The following is a 21,715-nucleotide window of genomic DNA, read 5'->3' as shown; positions in this document are numbered from 1 at the left end:
GGTATCCGTTGACTTGGGTATGACTTGGGTATGATTTAACTCGGGTATGAGTTGACTCGGGTATGAGACTTTTGTAGGAGTTGACTTTGGTAGGAGTTGACTTGGGTATGACTTGACTTTAGTAGGAGTTGACTTGGGTATGAGTTGACTTGGGTATGAGTTAACTTGGGTATGAGTTGACTTGGGTATGAGTTGACTCGGGTATGAGTTGACTTGGGTATGAGTTAACTGGGTATGAGTTGACTTGGGTATAATTTGACTCCGGTATGAGTTGACTCTGGTATGAGTCGACTTGGGTATCAGTTGACTTGGGTATGAGTTGGGTATGAGTTGACTTGGGTATGACTTGGGTATGAGTTGAATTGGGTATGAATTGACTCGGGTATGAGTTGACTTGGGTATCAGTTGACTTGGGTATCAGTTGACTTGGGTATCAGTTGACTTGGGTATGACTTGGGTATGAGTTGACCTGGGTATGAGTTGACTTGGGTATCGGTTGACTTGGGTACGTTGACTTGGGTATGAGTTTACTGGGTAGGAGTTAACTTGGGTATGAGTTGACTAGGGTATTAGTTGACCTAGGTATGATTTGACTTGGGTATCCGTTGACTTGGGTATGACTTGGGTATGATTTGACACGGGTATGAGTTGATTCGGGTATCCGTTGACTTGGGTATAAGTTGACTTGGGTATGAGTTGACTTGGGTATCAGTTGACTTGGGTATGAGTTGGTTATGAGTTGACTTGGGTACGTTGACTTTGGTATGAGTTAACTGGGTATGAGTTAACTTGGGTATGAGTTGACTTGGTAATGAGTTGACCTGGGTATGAGTTGACTTGGGTATCCGTTGACTTGGGTATCAGTTGACTTGGGTATCAGTTGACTTGGGTATCAGTTGACTTGGGTATGACTTGGTTATGAGTTGACTTGGGTATGAGTTGGTTATGAGTTGACTTGGGTACGTTGACTTGGGTATGAGTTGACTTGGGTATGAGTTGACTTGGGCATGAGTTGACTTGGGTATGAGTTGACTTGGGTATGACTTGATTATGAGTTGACTTGGGTAGGAGTTGACTTGGGTATGAGTTGACCTGGGTAGGAGTTGACTGGGGTATCCGTTGACTTGGATATGACTTGGGTATGATTTAACTCGGGTATGAGTTGACTCAGGTATGAGTTGACTTGGGTATTAGTTGACTTTGGTAGGAGTTGACTTGGGTATGACTTGGGTATGAGTTGACTTTGGTAGGAGTTGACTTGGGTATGAGTTGACCTGGGTTTGAGTTGACTTGGGTATCGGTTGACTTGGGTACGTTGACTTGGGTATTAGTTTACTGGGTAGGAGTTAACTTGGGTATGAGTTGACTAGGGTATTAGTTGACCTAGGTATGATTTGACTTGGGTATCCGTTGACTTGGGTATGACTTGGGTATGATTTGACTCGGGTATGAGTTGATTCGGGTATCCGTTGACTTGGGTATAAGTTGACTTGGGTATGAGTTGACTTGGGTATGAGTTGACTTGGGTATCAGTTGACTTGGGTATGAGTTGGTTATGAGTTGACTTGGGTACGTTGACTTTGGTATGAGTTAACTGGGTAGGAGTTAACTTGGGTATGAGTTGACTTGGTAATGAGTTGACCTGGGTATGAGTTGACTTGGGTATGAGTTGACTTGGGTATGAGTTGACTTGGGCATGAGTTGACTTGGGTATGAGTTGACTTGGGTATGACTTGATTTCGAGTTGACTTGGGTAGGAGTTGACTTGGGTATGAGTTAACTGGGTAGGAGTTAACTTGGGTAGGAGTTGACTTGGGTATGAGTTGACCTGGGTAGGAGTTGACTGGGGTATCCGTTGACTTGGGTATGACTTGGGTATGATTTAACTCGGGTATGAGTTGACTCAGGTATGAGTTGATTTGGGTATGAGTTGACTCGGGTATGACTTGACTTCGGTAGGAGTTGACTTGGGTATGAGTTGACTTGGGTATGAGTTAACTTGGGTATGAGTTGACTTGGGTATGAGTTGACTCGGGTATGAGTTGACTTGGGTATGAGTTAACTGGGTATGAGTTGACTTGGGTATAATTTGACTCCGGTATGAGTTGACTCGGGTATGAGTTGACTTGGGTATCAGTTGACTTGGGTATGAGTTGGGTATGAGTTGACTTGGGTATGACTTGGGTATGAGTTGAATTGGGTATGAATTGACTCGGGTATGAGTTGACTTGGGTATCAGTTGACTTGGGTATCAGTTGACTTGGGTATCAGTTGACTTGGGTATGACTTGGGTATGAGTTGACCTGGGTATGAGTTGACCTTGGTATGAGTTGACTTGGGTATCGGTTGACTTGGGTACGTTGACTTGGGTATGAGTTTACTGGGTAGGAGTTTAACTTGGGTATGAGTTGACTTGGGTATTAGTTGACCTTGGTATGAGTTGACTTGGGTATCCGTTGACTTTTGTTTGACTTGGGTATGATTTGACTCGGGAATGATTTGACTTGGGTATGAGTTGACTTGGGTATGAGTTGACTTGGGTATGATTTGACTTGGGTATGAGTTGACTTGGGTATGAGTTGATTTGGGTATGAGTTGACTCGGGTATGAGTTGACTTTGGTAGGAGTTGACTTGGGTATGAGTTGACTTGGGTATCAGTTGACTTGGGTATGAGTTGGTTATGAGTTGACTTGGGTACGTTGACTTGGGTATGAGTTAACTGGGTAGGAGTTAATTTGAGTATGAGTTGACTTGGGTAGGAGTTGACCTGGGTATGAGTTGACTCGGGTATGAGTTGACTTGGGTATCGGTTGACTTGGGTACGTTGACTTGGGTATGAGTTTACTGGGTAGGAGTTAACTTGGGTATGAGTTGACTTGGGTATTAGTTGACCTTGGTATGAGTTGACTTGGGTATCCGTTGACTTTGGTTTGACTTGGGTATGATTTGACTCGGGAATGATTTGACTTGGGTATGAGTTGACTTGGGTATGAGTTGACTTGGGTATGATTTGACTTGGGTATGAGTTGACTTGGGTATGAGTTGATTTGGGTATGAGTTGACTCGGGTATGAGTTGACTTTGGTAGGAGTTGACTTGGGTATGAGTTGACTTGGGTATCAGTTGACTTGGGTATGAGTTGGTTATGAGTTGACTTGGGTACGTTGACTTGGGTATGAGTTAACTGGGTAGGAGTTAATTTGAGTATGAGTTGACTTGGGTAGGAGTTGACCTGGGTATGAGTTGACTCGGGTATGAGTTGACTTAGGTATGAGTTAACTGGGTATAATTTGACTCCGGTATGAGTTGACTCGGGTATGAGTTGACTTGGGTATCAGTTGACTTGGGTATGAGTTGGGTATGAGTTGACTTGGGTATGACTTGGGTATGAGTTGACTTGGGTATGAGTTGACTCGGGTATGAGTTGACTTGGGTATCAGTTGACTTGGGTATCAGTTGACTCGGGTATTAGTTGACTTGGGTATGACTTGGTTATGAGTTGGCTTGGGTATGACTTGGGTATGAGTTGACTTGGGTACGTTGACTTGGGTATGAGTTAACTGGGTAGGAGTTAACTTGGGTATGAGTTGACTTTGGTATTAGTTGACCTGGGTATGAGTTGACTTGGGTATCCGTTGACTTTGGTTTGACTTGGGTATGATTTGACTCGGGTATGAGTTGACTTGGGTATGAGTTGACTTGGGTATGAGTTGACTTGGGCATGAGTTGACTTGGGTATGAGTTGACTTGGGTATGAGTTGACTTGGGTATGAGTTGACTTGGGTATGCGTTGACTTGGGTATGTTTATGACCAGTAAAAAGTGTTGAAACACGGGCGTGACACGCGACTTGCACCTGTGCTTACATGTGTATGACAGATTCTTCATTCCTATTGGCCGAGAGCAACGGCCGGGACAGCGTGCCACATCACGCGATACGCGCGACGCGCACAGCATTCCTTTATAAGGAGTTGTTTACCCGAGGGCCTTACCATTTCATAGCTGGAGGGGTGTTTTTTGTGTTGAAAGAAATCATTGAACAATTATAATTTTTGCATTTATTTTACTTTTTGACCAAAAGTGTTGATGTTCTTTTACCAAAAAGGTATTTATGAATGGGAATCATAGTATGTTGAATCGGTTTTCAACTAGTGGTTTAAACCCGCCGAGGCCTGGTTCTTGATAATTTACCACGACTTCGTCTCGGTAAAATTATCAAGAACCAGGCCTCGTTGGGATTAAACCACTAGTTGAAAACCTCTTCACCACACATTGATTCCCTTATTTACAATTAGAATGGTGATTTGGTTTTTGGGACATCCAAGGTATGAAGATGTTATATTAAGAAACCTCAGACATGTGAAATCAGAATGTTTGAATTGGAAATCATTTTTACGTGCAGAAACTTTATCCTTACACAAACCTCAAATGCTTGTTTCAAGAAGAATTCAGCAAAATCACAAGGGGGTAAGCCTTGCATTTGACCCCTCTACTCTACGCTACTGAATAAATACTGACTTTATCTTAACACAAACCTCAAATGCTTGTTTCAAGAAGAATTCACCAAAATCACAAGGGGGTAAGCCTTGCATTTGAGTCCTCTACTCTACGCTACTGAATAAATACTGACTTTATCCTAACACAATCCTCAAATGCTTGTTTCAAGAAGAATTCAGCAAAATCTCAAGAGGGTAATCCTTGCATTTGACCCCTCACCTCTACGCTACTGAATAAATACTGACTTTATCCTAACACAAACCTCAAATGCTTGTTTCAAGGAGAATTCAGCAAAATCACAAGGGGGTAATCCTTGCATTTGACCCCTCTACTCAACGCTACTGAATAAATACTGACTTTATCCTAACACAAACCTCAAATGCTTGTTTCAAGAAGAATTCAGCAAAATCACAAGAGGGTAATCCTTGCATTTTATCCTAACACAAACCTCAAATGCTTGTTACAAAAGTAAGACAAAAATTGTGCCATCACACAGACTTTCTCCTGCATTTCAAAGAAAGTTGGACTGACCAGGGCTTAGTTTCATGGCTCTGCATACCGCAGAATTCTGCACTTCAATCACCAGTTTCGGCTTATGCAAATGCCAAATTTCTGCGACGCCAATGAAGCGTAGAATCCTAGTAACATGGAGGAGTACGCATGAGCACAAGCAACAATTCCCCAATAACCAGTGAAATACATTTAAAGTAAGCACAGAATTCACTGCTTCTGCAAGCACTGATTCCTTGCCAACAATAAGCAGAGCCATTAATTTGGGTCCAGGCTTATTGTGTATGTAACAAGCAAGGCAGTTGCAGGTGGTTTGAGAACTAAGCTTTTGTAAATAAGAAGAAGCTGACGACATACCTTGCTAAGTTTTTTGTATACATGTTCTATGCTTAAGTAGCTACAATCAATGTCTGTTTAAATGATTGCAGAGTCAACTGGTTCATCAAGCAGTTACTGGTCGATGGTTCAAACTATTTTAACCTGCCTCATCTGCAACAAATTGAAACAACACTTATTGTATTATCTGAGGATATATAACAAACAAAAATCAGTAAAGTGAATTAAGATGCTTGAATTTGAAACAAGTTTTTAACTTGCAAAAACTTTCTCCAGAATTTGGAGAGTGCAAGCTCTACATCAATAAGAACAAAATTGTGCCGTCATACAGACCTTCTCCTTAATTTGGAGAGACATAAATTCTAAATCAAAAAGAATAATCTGTGCCGTCATACAGACTTTCTCCTGAGTTTTGAGAGACACAAACTCTACATCAATATGAAAAGTTTGTGTCATCATACAGACTTTCTCCTGCATTTAAAAGAAAGTTGGACTGACCAACCTTATATTGTGTTCCCATGTGTAAAAGTTAAGATACAACTTGTCCCACTTTGAGGGTAAGTTGCAAGCTGTTTTAGAGCTAAACTTTTGTTGAAAAAAAGAAAGATGCCACATACCTTGCTAAGTTGCTTGTTTTATAGATGTTCTGTCCTTAAGTAGATACAATCAATGTCTGGTTTAATTAGATGCTTGTAGACTCCACTGGTTTTACCAAACAGTTACAGGTTGAAGGTTGAAACTATACATCTGCAATAAATCAAAACAGCATTTACAATTAATTTTGTGCTTTTTTATTATAAAGTTACTGTATGAACACACACGATCCAAGATTGCTAGAATTGGAAAAAAGGTTAACTTGCAAAAACTTTCTCTTGAGCTCAGAGAGACTTAAACTCAACATCAATAAAACAAACCTGTGTCGTCATAAAGACTTTCTCCTGAGTTTGGAGAGATGCAAACTCTTAAAAGAAAAATCTGTGTCGTCATAAAGACTTTCTCCTGAGTTTGCAAACTTGTTCCCAATGTTCACATTTCTACACATATTCAAAATTTTTAAATGTTGGTTTCTACTTACCTCATACAAGGAGAGATTGATGCAATCCCAAACATCTTCTGATGAATTAGGTTCTCCTCCATGATGGATACTACTCTTCATTCAGTCAATAATCTGCAAACAAAATAGGAAACACTGTCGCTAGACTTTCATTTCACTGCATCAACCGGGAATGGTTTATGAAAAATGATTTGTACGGTACAAAAACAAAATGAATGGTTTTGAGAGATGTCACAACTTTGGTTCAGAAATCATTTGTACAAAAACAACATTAAACCTGGAATGGCTCTGAAACATGATGCAACAATGGTGGAACAAATTTTGGCATAATCATCTTGGAATATTTTCATGAGGTGGAACAATACTGTATTGAAAGAAATTGATATAGTAAAACATAAATTTTTTTTTTTTTTTTTTTATTCATTGCCAAAATTGGTTCTGGAAAGATACATGTATGTACACAGTTTAACATCAACTTGGAATGTTTCAAAGGACAGCAAGTAGGTGGTTGAGAGACATGAAACTCTTATTAACAAAAAAATATGTGCTGTCATACAGCTTTTCTCTGGAGTTTGAAAAGAAACAGACTCTTTATCAATAAGAAAAATCTGTAATGTCAAACATACTTTCTTCTAAGTTTAGAGAGATGCAAACTCTAAATTAACGAGAAAAATTGTGCCGCCATATAGACATTCTATAGTTTGCAAACTTGTTCCCAATGTTCACACTTATACACACATATTCAACATTTTAAATGTTGGTTTCTACTTACCTCATACAAGGAGAGATTGATGCAATCCCAAACATCTTCTGATGAATCAGGCTCTTCTCCATGATAGATATACTTTTCATCATCATCATGTCCTTTTTAAGGCTCTTGTTCAATCTGATCTGGGTTGGCCTGCCTTCTCCCTATGGCTCTCCTCGTTGTGGCCCTGCCCGACGTGTCCCTTCCATCGACTCCAGGCAGTTGCATGTCATTTGACGGGGAGCTCTGCCATGTCTTGCACGGTCGGCCAACGGGTGTGGGCCCACCCACAATTACGTTGGTACACCTCTTGACCCAGTTGGCATCCTCCTTTCTCTCCACACGAACAAACCACCTCAGCCTGTGCCTCCTCAATATGGTGCCGATCCCCTTCACTTTGACTCTCCTTCTCAACTCCTCACTTGACAGCCCACCAATCAGTTAATAATCTGGAACAAAAACCAAAATACAGTGTCCTAAACGTTTCATCAAATGTCATCTGGATTTGGGAAAAATAAAACATCAGCAAAAGACTCAGGAGCTAGACAACATGAGAATACAGAAAAACCAAAGATGATACAATACTTGTTTGAGAATGTTATGTATCCAACATACATTAATTTAGTGAGAAATTATTTGGAAATAATTGGCTTGGCACTTTTATCTTAAAAGATTCATTCTTCAAAACAAGTTGAGCATCACTATCTGTTGGCATTTGTACAAGTCCTGTGTGACTGACATACACACACATTTTATGAGTTAAGTGTTTAAACATACCTCAGACAAGAAAGGACTGATATTTAACAATCCAAGTTGATCTTACTTGAAGTATTTTCTGATAAACCGGCTATGATGGATACTGCTCTTCAATCAGTCAATAATCTGCAAACAAAATAGGAAACACTGGCACTAAACTTTCATTTCAACAGTACTGCAACAACAGTACTGTTGGTTTATGAAAAACGAGAAGTACAGAACAAAAAAATGAATGGTTTGGAGCGATGTCACAACTTCAGTTCTGAAATCAGTTTATAGAGAGGCAAAGTGTTAATTCATGAAAAAAATCTTTGCCGTCACACAGACTTTCTCCTGAGTTTGGAGAGATATGCAAACCTTTTAATTTATGAGAAAAATCTGTGCTGTCATACAGACTTTCTCCTAAATTTGGAGAGATGCAAACTCTTTAAAGAAAAATCTGTGCCGTCATACAGACTTTGTTCTGAGTTTGGAGAGATGCAAACCTCTTAATTTATAAGAAAAATCTGTGCCGTCACACAGACTTTCTCCTGAGTTTGGAGAGATGCAAACTCTACATCAATTATCAATATCTGTGCCATCATACAAATTTTCTGCTGAATTTCAAGAGACACTAACTCTACATCAACAAGAAATATCTATGCAGTCAAACTGACTTTCCTCCGAGTTTTATTTGGAGAGATGCAAACTCTACATTACAAGAAAAAAATTGTTGCAACCTAGACACTTTCTCCTGAGTTTGGAAAGACGCAAACTCTTCATAAATAAAAAAAAATCTGTGCCGTCGTAGAGACTTTCTCCTGAGTTTGGAGAGATGCAAACTCTACATCAATAAAAAAAATCTGTGCCGTCCGCATACAAACTTTCTCCTGAGTAAGGAGAAATGCAAACTCTACATCAATAAGAAAAATCTGTGCCGTCATACAGACTTACTCAGGAGTTTGGAGGGACGCAAACTCTACACCAATAAGAAAAATCTGTGCCGTCATGCACACTTACTCAGGAGTTAGTTTCTAAAGTTATCCCCACTTGTGTAAAGAGACTTTCTTATTGGGTTCTTCATCACATCATGTATACAACTTGGTCCACCCTCCTCATGCTTTTTAAATGATGTGCCACGTGACAAGAAACACAAAATTAGCAAACAAATAGATCCAACGACAATCCCATTTTCCCCTGGTGTTTCTGATCAGCGGAGTGTGGGTTCGAATCCTGCTGGTGAAGCTTGGGTCCTTGAGCAAAAACACTTAACCGTGAGCTCTCCCCACACAGGGGTAAATGGCACCTGCAAGGGCACAGATGGTTCTCCCCACACAGGGGTAAATGGCACCTGCAAGGGCACAGATGGTTCTCCCCACACAGGGGTAAATGGCACCTGCAAGGGCACAGATGGTTCTCCCCACACAGGGGTAAATGGCACCTGCAAGGGCACAGATGGTTCTCCCCACACAGGGGTAAATGGCACCTGCAAGGGCACAGATGGTTCTCCCCACACAGGGGTAAATAGCACCTGCAAGGGCACAGATGGTTCTCCCCACACAGGGGTAAATGGCACCTGCAAGGGCACAGATGGTTCTCCCCACACAGGGGTAAATGGCACCTGCAAGGGCACAGATGGTTCTCCCCACACAGGGGTAAATGGCACCTGCAAGGGCACAGATGGTTCTCCCCACACAGGGGTAAATGGCACCTGCAAGGGCACAGATGGTTCTCCCCACACAGGGGTAAATGGCACCTGCAAGGGCACAGATGGTTCTCCCCACACAGGGGTAAATGGCACCTGCAAGGGCACAGATGGTTCTCCCCACACAGGGGTAAATGGCACCTGCAAGGGCACAGATGGTTCTCCCCACACAGGGGTAAATGGCTCCTGCAAGGGCACAGATGGTTCTCCCCACACAGGGGTAAATGGCACCTGCAAGGGCACAGATGGTTCTCCCCACACAGGGGTAAATGGCACCTGCAAGGGCACAGATGGTTCTCCCCACACAGGGGTAAATGGCACCTGCAAGGGCACAGATGGTTCTTGTGATTGATAGCTTAGTGCGCTACATATTTGGCAGGAGGGGCTGTATACTCCCCAGGGAGCTTAAGGAATGATTTAAGGCACGGTAACCAAGGGTAAGTGCTTTTAGACGTCATTTGATGTATAAGGCACTATATTCAAACCGACTATTATTATTAGTTAAAAAGAAGACAACTATCAACTCACCAGTATTAGTTTTGCCATGTTTCTGGCCACGAAACTGTCCACCCGAATGCACAAGATACGCCTACAGAAATCGATTGAAACGGGAGGTCTTTGTCATCCATTTCCTTGTAGTAAAATGGCGACCAACTGGTGCCCGACGCCTAGTTGCCTTTCAGTGTTTCAGGCTGTACTGGTGTACTGTCTTCACCGCGATGTGAGGATGTCGCTTTAGCAGTGGCTATATATGAATTAATCAATCACAAAGTATTATTTTATTTCAAGTTTTGAGGTGGGGGAGGAGTTACAACTGTTAAGGGGTCTATTAAAAACTTGGTGGTTTACACTTCTTTATGTCGAAACGATTATTTAAAAATCACAGGGCAGGGCTTCACACAAGATGATGGGTTTGGGGCGCTTTTGAAAATCAAGTTATTAGGTCGCACATTGTTTATTTTTTATGATCTTAATAAGAAAACAGACAAGTTTGTTGAGTCGTTGAGCAGGAGGCCTACAAGATCGGTAACCTATAATGACGATTCTATCTGATAACAAGCGTTTCAATTTACCATCAAACTTTACAAATTCACCTTTTTAAACCTCAAAGAACCATACTAACAATGCAATTTGTGAAAGTGCAAACAAACTTCTCTATAACCATGATAACCAGAAACTCAAAAAAAAAATTTTGTCTAAATGCAATTGAAATTAAGCCTCTTCAGCAGGACAGGAAAATACCACATTGTTCAAAATTTTGACAAAATTTGTAATCGAAAATCCTTTTCAAGTCTACATAATTCTTTAGAAAACAAAATTCTCAACTCACCACTGTACTTCTTTGACTAGTTTAACCTAATAATAATAATAATTGTGGCTTCTTATATAGCACAGATGTCCGTTACCCAGTGATGCTCCTGGCGCTGTAACATACAGTATTTCCTGCCAGATTGTGGACTACTTTTGAATTATGAGACCTAATTTTGATAACACCATGTAATGCTTTACAAGGTGCTGCCTAGGTCACTGTGGTTGAAATCTCAAATTTGATGGAGAAAAAACTTCAAACTTAAAATTTGTACATTATTGTTATTGCATACCAACCATCGCCCTCCTCTTTGGCTACACGAATGATCAAATTATTATACTGTAGTTCTGTCTCAAGGGATGAAACTGCTTAGTTTGAAGGGAATGAAGGGAAAGTCCACTCCAAAGAAATAAATGCATAAAGAAAAGACAAAGGGGAGGGGTTGATTAGTCATTAAATATGCATGATATATTTCCCAAAAGGGTACAGTTGGAATGGATTTTCATAAGGGGGGGAAGGAGGAAGGGGGCATGGATTTTCACTTGGGAGCAGGAGAGGGGCGCATGGATTTTCATAAGGGGGGGAAGGAGGAAGGGCGCGTGGATTTTCATAAGGGGGGGGGAAGGAGGAAGGGGGCATGGATTTTCACTTGGGAGCAGGAGAGGGGCGCATGTATTTTCATAAAGGGGGGGAAGGAGGAAGGGCGCGTGGATTTTCGTTTGGGAGCGGGGCGCATGGATTTTCATAAGGGGGGGGGGAAGGAGGAAGAGGGGCATGGATTTTTGCTTGGGAGCGGGAGAGGAGCGCATGGATTTTCATAAGGGGGGAAGGGAGAAGGGCACATGGATTTTCGCTTGGGAGCGGGAGGCATGGATTTTCATAAGGGGAGGGGGAAGGAGGAAGGGCGCATGGATTTTCGCTTGGGAGCGGGGCGCATGGATTTTCGCCTGGGAGCGGGAGAGGGGCGCATGGATTTTCATAAGGGGGGAAGGAGGAAGGGCGCATGGAATTTTGCTTGGGAGCGGCGCGTAGATTTTCGCATGGGAGCGGGGGAGGGGTGCAAATTTTTTTGCTTGGGAGCAGGAGAGGGTCGCATAGATTTTCATAAGGGGGAAAGATATTCGCTTGGGAGAGGGAGAGGTGCACATGGATTTTCGCTTGGGAGCGGGCGCATGGATTTTCGCTTGGGAGCAGGAAAGGGGCGCATGGATTTTCCCTTGGGAGCGGGAGAGGGGCGCATGGATTTTCACAGTGGTTTTTGACAATGATGGGGAGGGGGGGGGGGGCCATATCCCTTTAGGTTGTATCTGGCAGGAAACAAACTGTTGCAATCAGTGTGACTGATAAGATTAAACCTGCTTCTCTTTACATTAACACAACTTTAGATTAGCACAACTGGGCACGCCCTCTATTGAACTTCTCCGGGACCCTTTATAGATGGTATGGTTATTAGAGTGGTGACAGCAAAGGAAAGGACTGAGAACTGAGAGGAGCAGCAATTGAAAGAGATCTGCAGCCTATCTCGAAATAGGATGAGTAAACCGTCCTAACTTAGGATGGGATGGGAACTGAACTCGTCTTTAGTCCTAAGATAATCCTAATTAGGAAGAGTTTGGTGAAGTCAACAGCCGGTGAAGGATGTGACTCAAGGAGTGCAACCCCATTACAATTTGAGGATGACGAGGACACAGACGCAAGTCTTTGCCGAATAATGATGATGATGGACCCTAAATACAAGTGAGGGGAAATGTAGTGCTTTAATTGGGCATGTCACTATTTTTCCTTGAGCCATCGAACTAATAGGACAAAACTCTAGATAAACACCCTGAAAATAACGACAAATAAACAAAAAACTAAATTAAAATACTCGCCCTTTGTTTTTTATTCAACAGATTCAGTTCTACAACAATCTTTGAAAAGGTCAAAAGTGCCACACAAAATATTTCTTCAGCACAGGATGAATTGCTTCCCATTAGCAAGCCAAACTAGTTCCCTCGGCTTCACCTCAGGAACTAGTTTGTCAACTTCCAATACATCGGGGAGCTAATATCGACTAGTCACCCTCAAACCATATTATATTTGAATAATAGCACCATAAAATGGTTAACAAGATGCTGTGGTACAATATGCTGGCAATCAGACCAGGAACACCAAAGGTGGTCCATTCTCTTTAAGATAGGGGCACTGGGTTATTTTATGTGCATTACACAACACAAAGGACCTTCAGCTTTTACGCTCCATCCGAATGATGCAGTAATAATGGTTAAGTGTCTTGGTTAAAAACACAGTTGTCACAACCGGGACTCGTATGCAACAATTATATTGAAGTGTCTTGCTCAGGAACACAAGAGTCATGACAGGGACTCGAACCCACACTTTACAGATCAGAAACACCAGAGCTTGAGTCCAGTAGTCTTATCGGCATTAAACAACACGCAGGACCGACGGCTTTACATCCCATCCGAAGCATGCAAGAATTATATTGAAGTGTCTTGCTCAGGGACACAAGTGTCATGACAGGGACTCGAACCCACACTCTACAGATCAGAAACACCAGAGCTTGAGTCCAGTAGTCTTATCGGCATTAAACAACACGCAGGACCGACGGCTTTACATCCCATCCGAAGCATGCAAGAATTATATTGAAGTGTCTTGCTCAGGGACACAAGTGTCATGACAGGGACTCGAACCCACACTCTACAGATCAGAAACACCAGAGCTTGAGTCCAGTAGTCTTATCGGCATTAAACAACACGCAGGACCGACGGCTTTACATCCCATCCAAAGCATGCAAGAATTATATTGAAGTGTCTTGCTAAGGGACACAAGTGTCATGACAGGGACTCGAACCCACACTCTACAGATCAGAAACACCAGAGCTTGAGTCCAGTAGTCTTATCCGCATTAAACAACACGCAGGACCGACGGCTTTACATCCCATCCGAAGCATGCAAGAGTTATATTGAAGTGTCTTGCTCAGGGACACAAGTGTCATGACAGGGACTCGAACCCACACTCTACAGATCAGAAACACCAGAGCTTGAGTCCAGTAGTCTTATTGGCATTAAACAACACGCAGGACCGACGGCTTTACATCCCATCCGAAGCATGCAAGAGTTATATTGAAGTGTCTTGCTCAGGGACACAAGTGTCATGACAGGGACTCGAACCCACACTCTACAGATCAGAAACACCAGAGCTTGAGTCCAGTAGTCTTATCCGCATTAAACAACACGCAGGACCGACGGCTTTACATCCCATCCGAAGCATGCAAGAGTTATATTGAAGTGTCTTGCTCAGGGACACAAGTGTCATGACAGGGACTCGAACCCACCCTCTACAGATCAGAAACACCAGAGCTTGAGTCCAGTAGTCTTATCCGCATTAAACAACACGCAGGACCGACGGCTTTACATCCCATCCGAAGCATGCAAGAATTATATTGAAGTGTCTTGCTCAGGGACACAAGTGTCATGACAGGGACTCGAACCCACACTCTACAGATCAGAAACACCAGAGCTTGAGTCCAGTAGTCTTATCCGCATTAAACAACACGCAGGACCGACGGCTTTACATCCCATCCGAAGCATGCAAGAATTATATTGAAGTGTCTTGCTCAGGGACACAAGTGTCATGACTGGGACTGGAACCCACACTCTACTGATCAGAAACACCAGAGCTTGACGAGACCGTTAATCTCATTCGCTCGGCCTCGACATGATGTCTCAAAGAGCAATTTCCATTGCATAGCAGAGCAAAATGCTTTGCAAAATGTCTCAGTTGCTACTCAAAAATCATCATATGCTCCTCAATGTTTGCATTCATTGTGCACACAACTCTCTAGTCAAAATATTTTGCTATGCAAAAGTGCTGGACGAAATCGTTCTCTGACTGTGATCTGTCTCATCGAGTCTGCTACTACTTATAGTTGTTGATGAGATCATTCGTTGATATCAGCGCTGGTTTGTTGGTCCATATCGCTGGTGTTCCTGAACACTCCATGGTTTCTGCTGATGCCTGTGCTGATTATGTTTCTTCTGCTGCTGCTTCTGGAGGAATTCTAAGACCACAGGGGACTGCATCAAAGCCTGTATAAAAAGAATAAACACATTTCAGTCATGGTTAAAGGCAGTGGACACTATTGGTAATTACTCAAAATAATTATTAGCGTAAAACCTTACTTGGTAACGAGTAATGGGGAGAGGTTGATGGTATAAAACATTGTGAGAACTGGCTCCCTCTGCAGTGACGTAGCTTTCGAAAAATAAGTAATTTTCCACGAATTTGAACTCGAGACCTCAAGTTTAGAATTTGAAGTCTCGAAATCAAGCATCTGAAAGCACACAACTTTGTGTGACAAGGGTGTTTTTTTCTTTCATTATTATCGCGCAACTTCGACGACCAATTGAGCTCAAATTTTCACAGGTTTGTTATTTTATGCGTAGACTGGTCTTTGAAAATTACCAACAGTGTCCAGTGTCTTTAAGTCATCGAGGTGTGGGTTTGAGTCCCAGTCATGAGACTTGTGTCCTTGAGCAAGATACTTTACTATAAAAGCTTCTCTTCATCCAGGGGTATAAATGGCTACCTGTGAGGGTAGACATTCATAATGTGTTTAAAACAGCCCCCATAAAACCACGGCAGCTCCGGGCTGCATACTCCCCAGGGAGTTGAGAAAGATTACTGATTGATGTAATGACTAGGGCACTTATGTTGCCCCAATAGGCTAATGTAATGCCCTATATATAAACAAGTTTATCATTATTATAATTTTTATTTGTATAGTACATGTAAAAATTCATTTCCTGCGGTTTAAAAAAACCGCTGGAAACATTTGTCTTAGCAATTATTTGAGCTTGAAGAGGAATGCATGAGGCAGTAACGGTGTCAGGGATGGGTACACATATAAGGAGAGAAGAGGTACTGGTCAGTTATAGCAGCACCATCCAAAGTAAACATACAGGTCCACACTACATTTCAAGTGGAACAAGCAGGTTCCATGCAGGAAAGGGTGCAATCTGCAATAAATATAATAAGGGTCAATGTGCGCTTTGCTATCACCATAGATAGCATGTATGAGTATTCTACACCATAAATGACTAGTGTGACTTGTGTCATAGTCGCGACTATTGATTACTTAGTTGTTTGTAGTACAATTTTTCTTGGTTAATCGTGCTGCCACAACTACTACAAAAATAGTGGCGAGTTCTACAAAAATAGTTGCGCCTAATTAGTGAACCAAATTTGTCACTCATGACTTTTCATGACAACATAATTTACTTACGAATCACAATCAGACATCAGTGACACAATCATTCAATCCTATGTTGCGCCTGCGGTAAACGCATCTTGGGAATTATAAATTTGTCACGGCTAATGTCAAAGTTAATAGATGTTAAATTTGCATCGGGGATAAAGAATATTACTTTTGGTTTTTTTACCCATATGTGTGTTAGCACTGTATACTCAGTACGTTCCTGAGTTCTGTGATAGTGTCGAAGCCACAACTATTTGAGGCGGGAGTAGTCATGTAGTAAACTTCACAAGTCGCCCAGGCCTAGTAGAGATACAACTTACCATTTTCTTCTCATTGAGGACCTGCTCAAGCATGTTCCTCTGCTGGGCTGGCTTCTGTCTTGGTGTACCCCCTTGACCGTCACTTTGGCTCTCTGTTCCATGGAGCAAAAGTTCCATGTTCAAAGCACTCTGGGTAACAGACACAAATACCGACAGTGAAATTAGATTCATCACAATCACCAGGGCTAAGATTTTAGACTGGACCACAGGACCATGGTCAGTAGTTTTAGTTTCAAGCCAGGAGTGCGTATTTGCGATCGTAACAAACTGTTATTAGATACGACTGACAAAACGCACCCCAGTACACTCATGATCAGATAAGATAAGTCTTGAGTTTTTTCAATGCGCTGTATTTTTGGCCGGGTGAGGGCGCGCTCAAGAGTATGTTTATCACTTCCGGGAGTATACGCGGGGGTATACACGCATATTTGTCGTGCACAGTTTCAATAGGCGTTCTGTCACTATTGTTGCGCCGTAGTTTTAGGTTGCTTTAGAGGTGGGTTGTATCGGCTCCTTTTAAATGTCTTATTGTCCGTGATGGATTAGATGTCTGTGTTCCAGGCTTCAATAACTGTTTTGGGTATGAATGAATATACCCCCAGAAGTGATTGAGAGCACCCACACGCAGTCAAAAATATGGCCCGTTGAATAATAATACCTCACTGTGTAACAACTTAAACAAAAACAAACATGTTGACTTTGAGTCTGATCAAATACCTTCCAATTCCATTGAGTAGGCCTAATGAGGAAACCATGCATTCAAACAAATGAGACAAATCTTCTCTTACACACGTAAAGTGATTTGTTTCTACCTTAAAGACACTGGGCATTATTGGTAATTGTCAATAGACCAGTCTTCTCACTTGGTGTATCTCAACGTATGCATAAAATAACAAACCTGTCAAAATTTGAGCTCAATTGGTCGTCGAAAGTTGTGAGATAATAACGGAAGAAAAAACACCCTTGTCACACGAAGTTGGGTCCTTTCAGATGCCTGATTTTGGGACCTAAAATTCTTATTCTGAGGTCTCGAAATCAAGTTCGTGGAAAATTACTTCTTTCTCGAAAACTACGTCACTTCAGAGGGAGCCGTTTCTCATAATGTTTATACTATCAACCTCTCCCCATTACTCCTTACCAAGTAAGGTGCCAATAGTGTCCACTGCCTTTAAAGGTCAGATAGGCCTTTTCTTGTTTCAGGCAAAACAGTACCTTGCCTAATAAGGCTTTTATATCACCTAAGGCGCAGCATAAGGCGAAGTGTAAGATCAGACACAGTGGTTTTTTGTATACCTTTGAAAGTCAGATTTAAGTCCAAGGGATCAGCCAGGATTCGGTAAAAGGGTGTCAAAGTTTGCTGGAAATTTAAAAACTGGGTGCCCACATTTTTCACTTACAATACAAATATATATTTATGTTAAAGGCACTGTACACGTTTGGTAATTGTCAAAGGCCAGTGTTTTCACTTGGTCAGAGATGCCAACATTGAATTTTAAAAAAGAGTAGCATCTCCCAAATGTTAAGGGCGAGCGCAGCTTGGGCTCCCTAAACCAATCTTTCTATTACTCTCTACAATGCTAATTAGCTCATTTTCAGGCATTGTTGTGAAATAACAATTACCTGTATGCATCAACAGAACAGCTACAAATGTTTATAATGGCCACTAAATAGTTCATTCGTTGTTTGCATGTATTGTACGATTTAATAAAATTATATTGGGCGACTTGTTTAGCGTGTTTTATTGAGTATTATATAACACCCAAGCAGATCCTTGCCATTTGATTGGAGGATTGTCCGTCACGTGATAGCAAATAAAAGTACCATTGCACGCTGAGTCACTCGCCGTGCTTTTTCGTTCCATCCGAAAAGTACCATTGCACGCTGGCACGCTGCCAGCGTGCAATGGTACTTTTCGGATGGAACGAAAAAGCTGAGTAAAAACATCACTGCGTGCGCGTGTCTTTGGTAACGCAGCAGTGTTACTGCAAGAAGGCATAGTAAAATTACTAGCATTCGGCTTCTACAGTTGAAATTGTTTGTTTTGAAAGTTGTTTCTTTCAATCAAAATGACAAAGTTCTACTTGGATGTTATATAAAACAAATAATGAATGTTTTTCATTCGTGGAATGGTGCGAATATGTTCATTCGTTGAAAGCTGGAATGTTCCATTCAACTCGGCTCCGCCTCGTTGAATAGAACATTCCATCTTTCAACTCATGAACATATTCGCACCATTGCACTCATAAACATTCATTATGTGTATATTATCGTAGCGTCGTAGTCACGGCTCGAAATCGTATTTGCTACGCCCAAATCGTGTATGTTGGTATCTCTGCTTGGTGTATCCCATCATAAGCATAAAATAAAAGCCCTGTGACAATTTGGGCTCAATTGGTCATCAAAGTTGCTAGAAAATGATGATGAAAAAACACCTTTGTTGGACGAATTTGTGTGCTTTCAGAAAGGAATAAAAGACTTCTAGCAAGAAGTCTTTTATTTTTTTAGTGAGAAATTACCTCTTTCTCAAAAATTACAATACTTCAGAGGGAGTCGTTTCCCACAATGTTTTAAACTATCAACAGCTCTCCAATGCTCGTTACCAATTAAGTCTTTAAGTTAAAATTTGTTTTGAGAAATTACTAAACCTGCACCTTTCCTTTAAGACACTCAGACATCCCTTTGGCTAACACTGTGGATGAGCCACGCCTTATAATATGTAGGAAAAAAACAGTACCTTGTTATTCAGAGCTTTTCGTTTCTTGTAGGTCTCCTTATACGTCTTGTTCCGATGGTACTTGCACTTCCACGGCAGCAGTAGGTACTTGCGGGACTTGTAAGACGTCTTGTGGCAGTCTGGAGCCACACACTCCATCTCCACTTTCTTCTCGTCATTGGAACACGACGAGCAGGAGGAGGAAGATGAAAGAGATGAGGAGGATTCAGTTCTCGTCTCTGAGCAGCACCCAGACTCCTCCTGGGTCAGGCTACAGTTTAACGAGGGATCTTTCTCGTTGGACTGCTGGGTGTCCGACTCTGATGCAGAGTCTTGGGAAGAATCCTGTTGCTGTGCTGGATGAAACATAACTAATGAGGTTTCTTCTGTGTAGTGAGATTCAAACGCCACAGCTCTGCAATAAATAAAAAGCAGTTCGGTTGTGATGCTTGACTCACAGAATGGCAATCACCGACAGTGATAGCTGATGAAAGCGACTGTAATCCAGTTTGCCGTTTGGTCGTAAATTTACATCTACCACTGATACACATCTCTATGGGTGAACAGACCTGGGCCCAATTTCATAGAGCTGCGTAGCACAAAAATTTGCTTAGCATGAAATTTCTGCCTCAATAAAAACGGGATTACTAGCCAAAGTTCAACATGATTTTCAGGATGAGTGGAAATTTAGTTGGTAATCCTGTTTTTATAGAGGCAGAAATTTCATGACCAAGCAAATTTTTGTGCTTAGCAGCTCTTTACAGGTATTATTTAAAGGCAGTGGACACTATTGGTAATTACTCAAAATAATTATTGACATAAAACCTTACTTGGTGACGAGAAATGGGGAGAGGTTGGTGGTATAAAACATTGTGAGAAACGGCTCCCTCTGAAGTGCCATAGTTTTAGAGAACGACGTAATTTTCCACGAATTTGATTTCGAGACCTCAGATTTAGAACTTGAGGTCTCGAAATCAACCATCTAAACACACACAACTTCGTGTGACAAGGGTGTTTTTTCTTTCATTATTATCTCGCAAGTTCGATGACCGACTGAGCTCAAATTTTCACAGGTTTGTTATTTCATGCATATGTTGAGATACACCAACTGTGAAGGCTAGTCTTTGACAATTACCAATATGTCCACTGCCTTTAAAAAGCATTATATAGGCCTAGGTCTGTATACAAAGTAATACCGGTTACGTGATACATGATAACAATAAAGAAACACTTAAGTAAACTGAAACCCACATATAAAAAAACAAACTTTAAAACGTAAGCCTACACAAATACCCCCAGAACAAACATACAAACAAATAGTAAATACTACTTGTACACCCCTTATTTATTAAGCAAATAAACAAAGACACACCCGACACCCTACATACATGTTACGTCCCAACTTGATAATTGTCCCAACTATAGTTGGGACTGGTCCCAACTTGAGTGTTGTAGTTGGGGCGTCCCAACTATAATTGGGACAGTAATGCAGGCTACCAGTGCGTTGCAGGGTACCAGGGTTGTTTTCTGCTGCATGCTGTGTGGTGGTGGTTGTGTGCACAGACATAAAGAATTTAGTTCTTTATGGGTGTGTTCGTTTAGCTACCCAGGGTCGACCCCGGTCTGCCGTTCGAATAGCTGTGACGGGGCTCACCCGGGTCAGCCCCCAGTGCCCTGCTTGTGGAGTGGGTCACTTGGGGCTGACCTGAGGTGCATGCCGCCACCACGAGAGGGCGAGTGTGATCGTTTGATTAGCTCTTGTCAGGGGCTCACCCGAGTGAGCACCGCTCAAAAAACATAGCAAATTGTGTAAAGTCCACTGACCAAACAGTAAGAATTAGATTCATAATGTTTCAAAAGGTAAGCACTATATAGTTAGCATTGAGTTGTGTGTGACTGATGCCTGTGATATCATTTTAAATCATTATCATTTATTTAAATTTTATTAAAAACTAAGTAATATGGAAACCCGAGATAGAACCAAAACAGAAAAGGGACAATAATTATAAAAGAACTCCATACGGCAATTCTGAAGACCTGGGTCTGGGTGCTTCACAAGAAGTTTTGTGTACAAAGTCTACGGGAGGTTCTTAACTACATGGACAAAGGAAAGAACAAAATACGTCTCCACACCACATGGATGTAAAAAAGGGAATGTGATTTGTGTGTGTGTGTAACGCTGTAGTGCAGCTGGCGAGCGAGGAGTGCACTAATTTATAAATAAAATAAAAAACAATTCTACTATTTTATACTAACTACACACAAATAATTTCAACTGGTGTAACCAACTTACGTGCTCCAGCAAGTTGCAGGATGTCAAGTCGAAAAGTTAATCACCTGAACTGCAGCAGTGCTAACCCTTTCTACCCAACAAACAGGTAGATGACGCAGTTCAGTTCTTTAGAAAGAGAGAGCAACTTTAGCGAGCTGTCAAAATTTGACCTTCTGTCCCTTTTCTCACAGAAACACAAAACACTTGTTTAGCGCCCTCAAGTGTCAGTAGGTGATTATGCAATTTGTTAGTAAATTTAC

General features: G+C 41.7%; 1 protein-coding gene across 1 annotated transcript; it reads right to left on the bottom strand.

Moving 5' to 3' along the window:
- Window positions 1-13,229: 13,229 nt before the first annotated feature.
- LOC117293361 (regulatory factor X-associated protein-like) lies at window positions 13,230-21,628 on the bottom strand. The gene is made up of 4 exons (XM_033775654.1): window positions 21,477-21,628; window positions 19,205-19,598; window positions 16,471-16,599; window positions 13,230-14,981 (listed from the first exon to the last, which is right to left on the bottom strand). Exons 2-4 carry the CDS (start codon window positions 19,550-19,552, stop codon window positions 14,847-14,849), a joined length of 612 nt encoding a protein of 203 aa, XP_033631545.1. The 5' UTR covers window positions 19,553-19,598; window positions 21,477-21,628; the 3' UTR covers window positions 13,230-14,846.
- Window positions 21,629-21,715: the final 87 nt, after the last annotated feature.

This window comes from Asterias rubens, chromosome 8, assembly GCF_902459465.1.
Source record: "Asterias rubens chromosome 8, eAstRub1.3, whole genome shotgun sequence".
Lineage (NCBI taxonomy): Eukaryota > Metazoa > Echinodermata > Asteroidea > Forcipulatida > Asteriidae > Asterias > Asterias rubens.
This window is presented reverse-complemented; position numbering and strand designations above follow the sequence as displayed.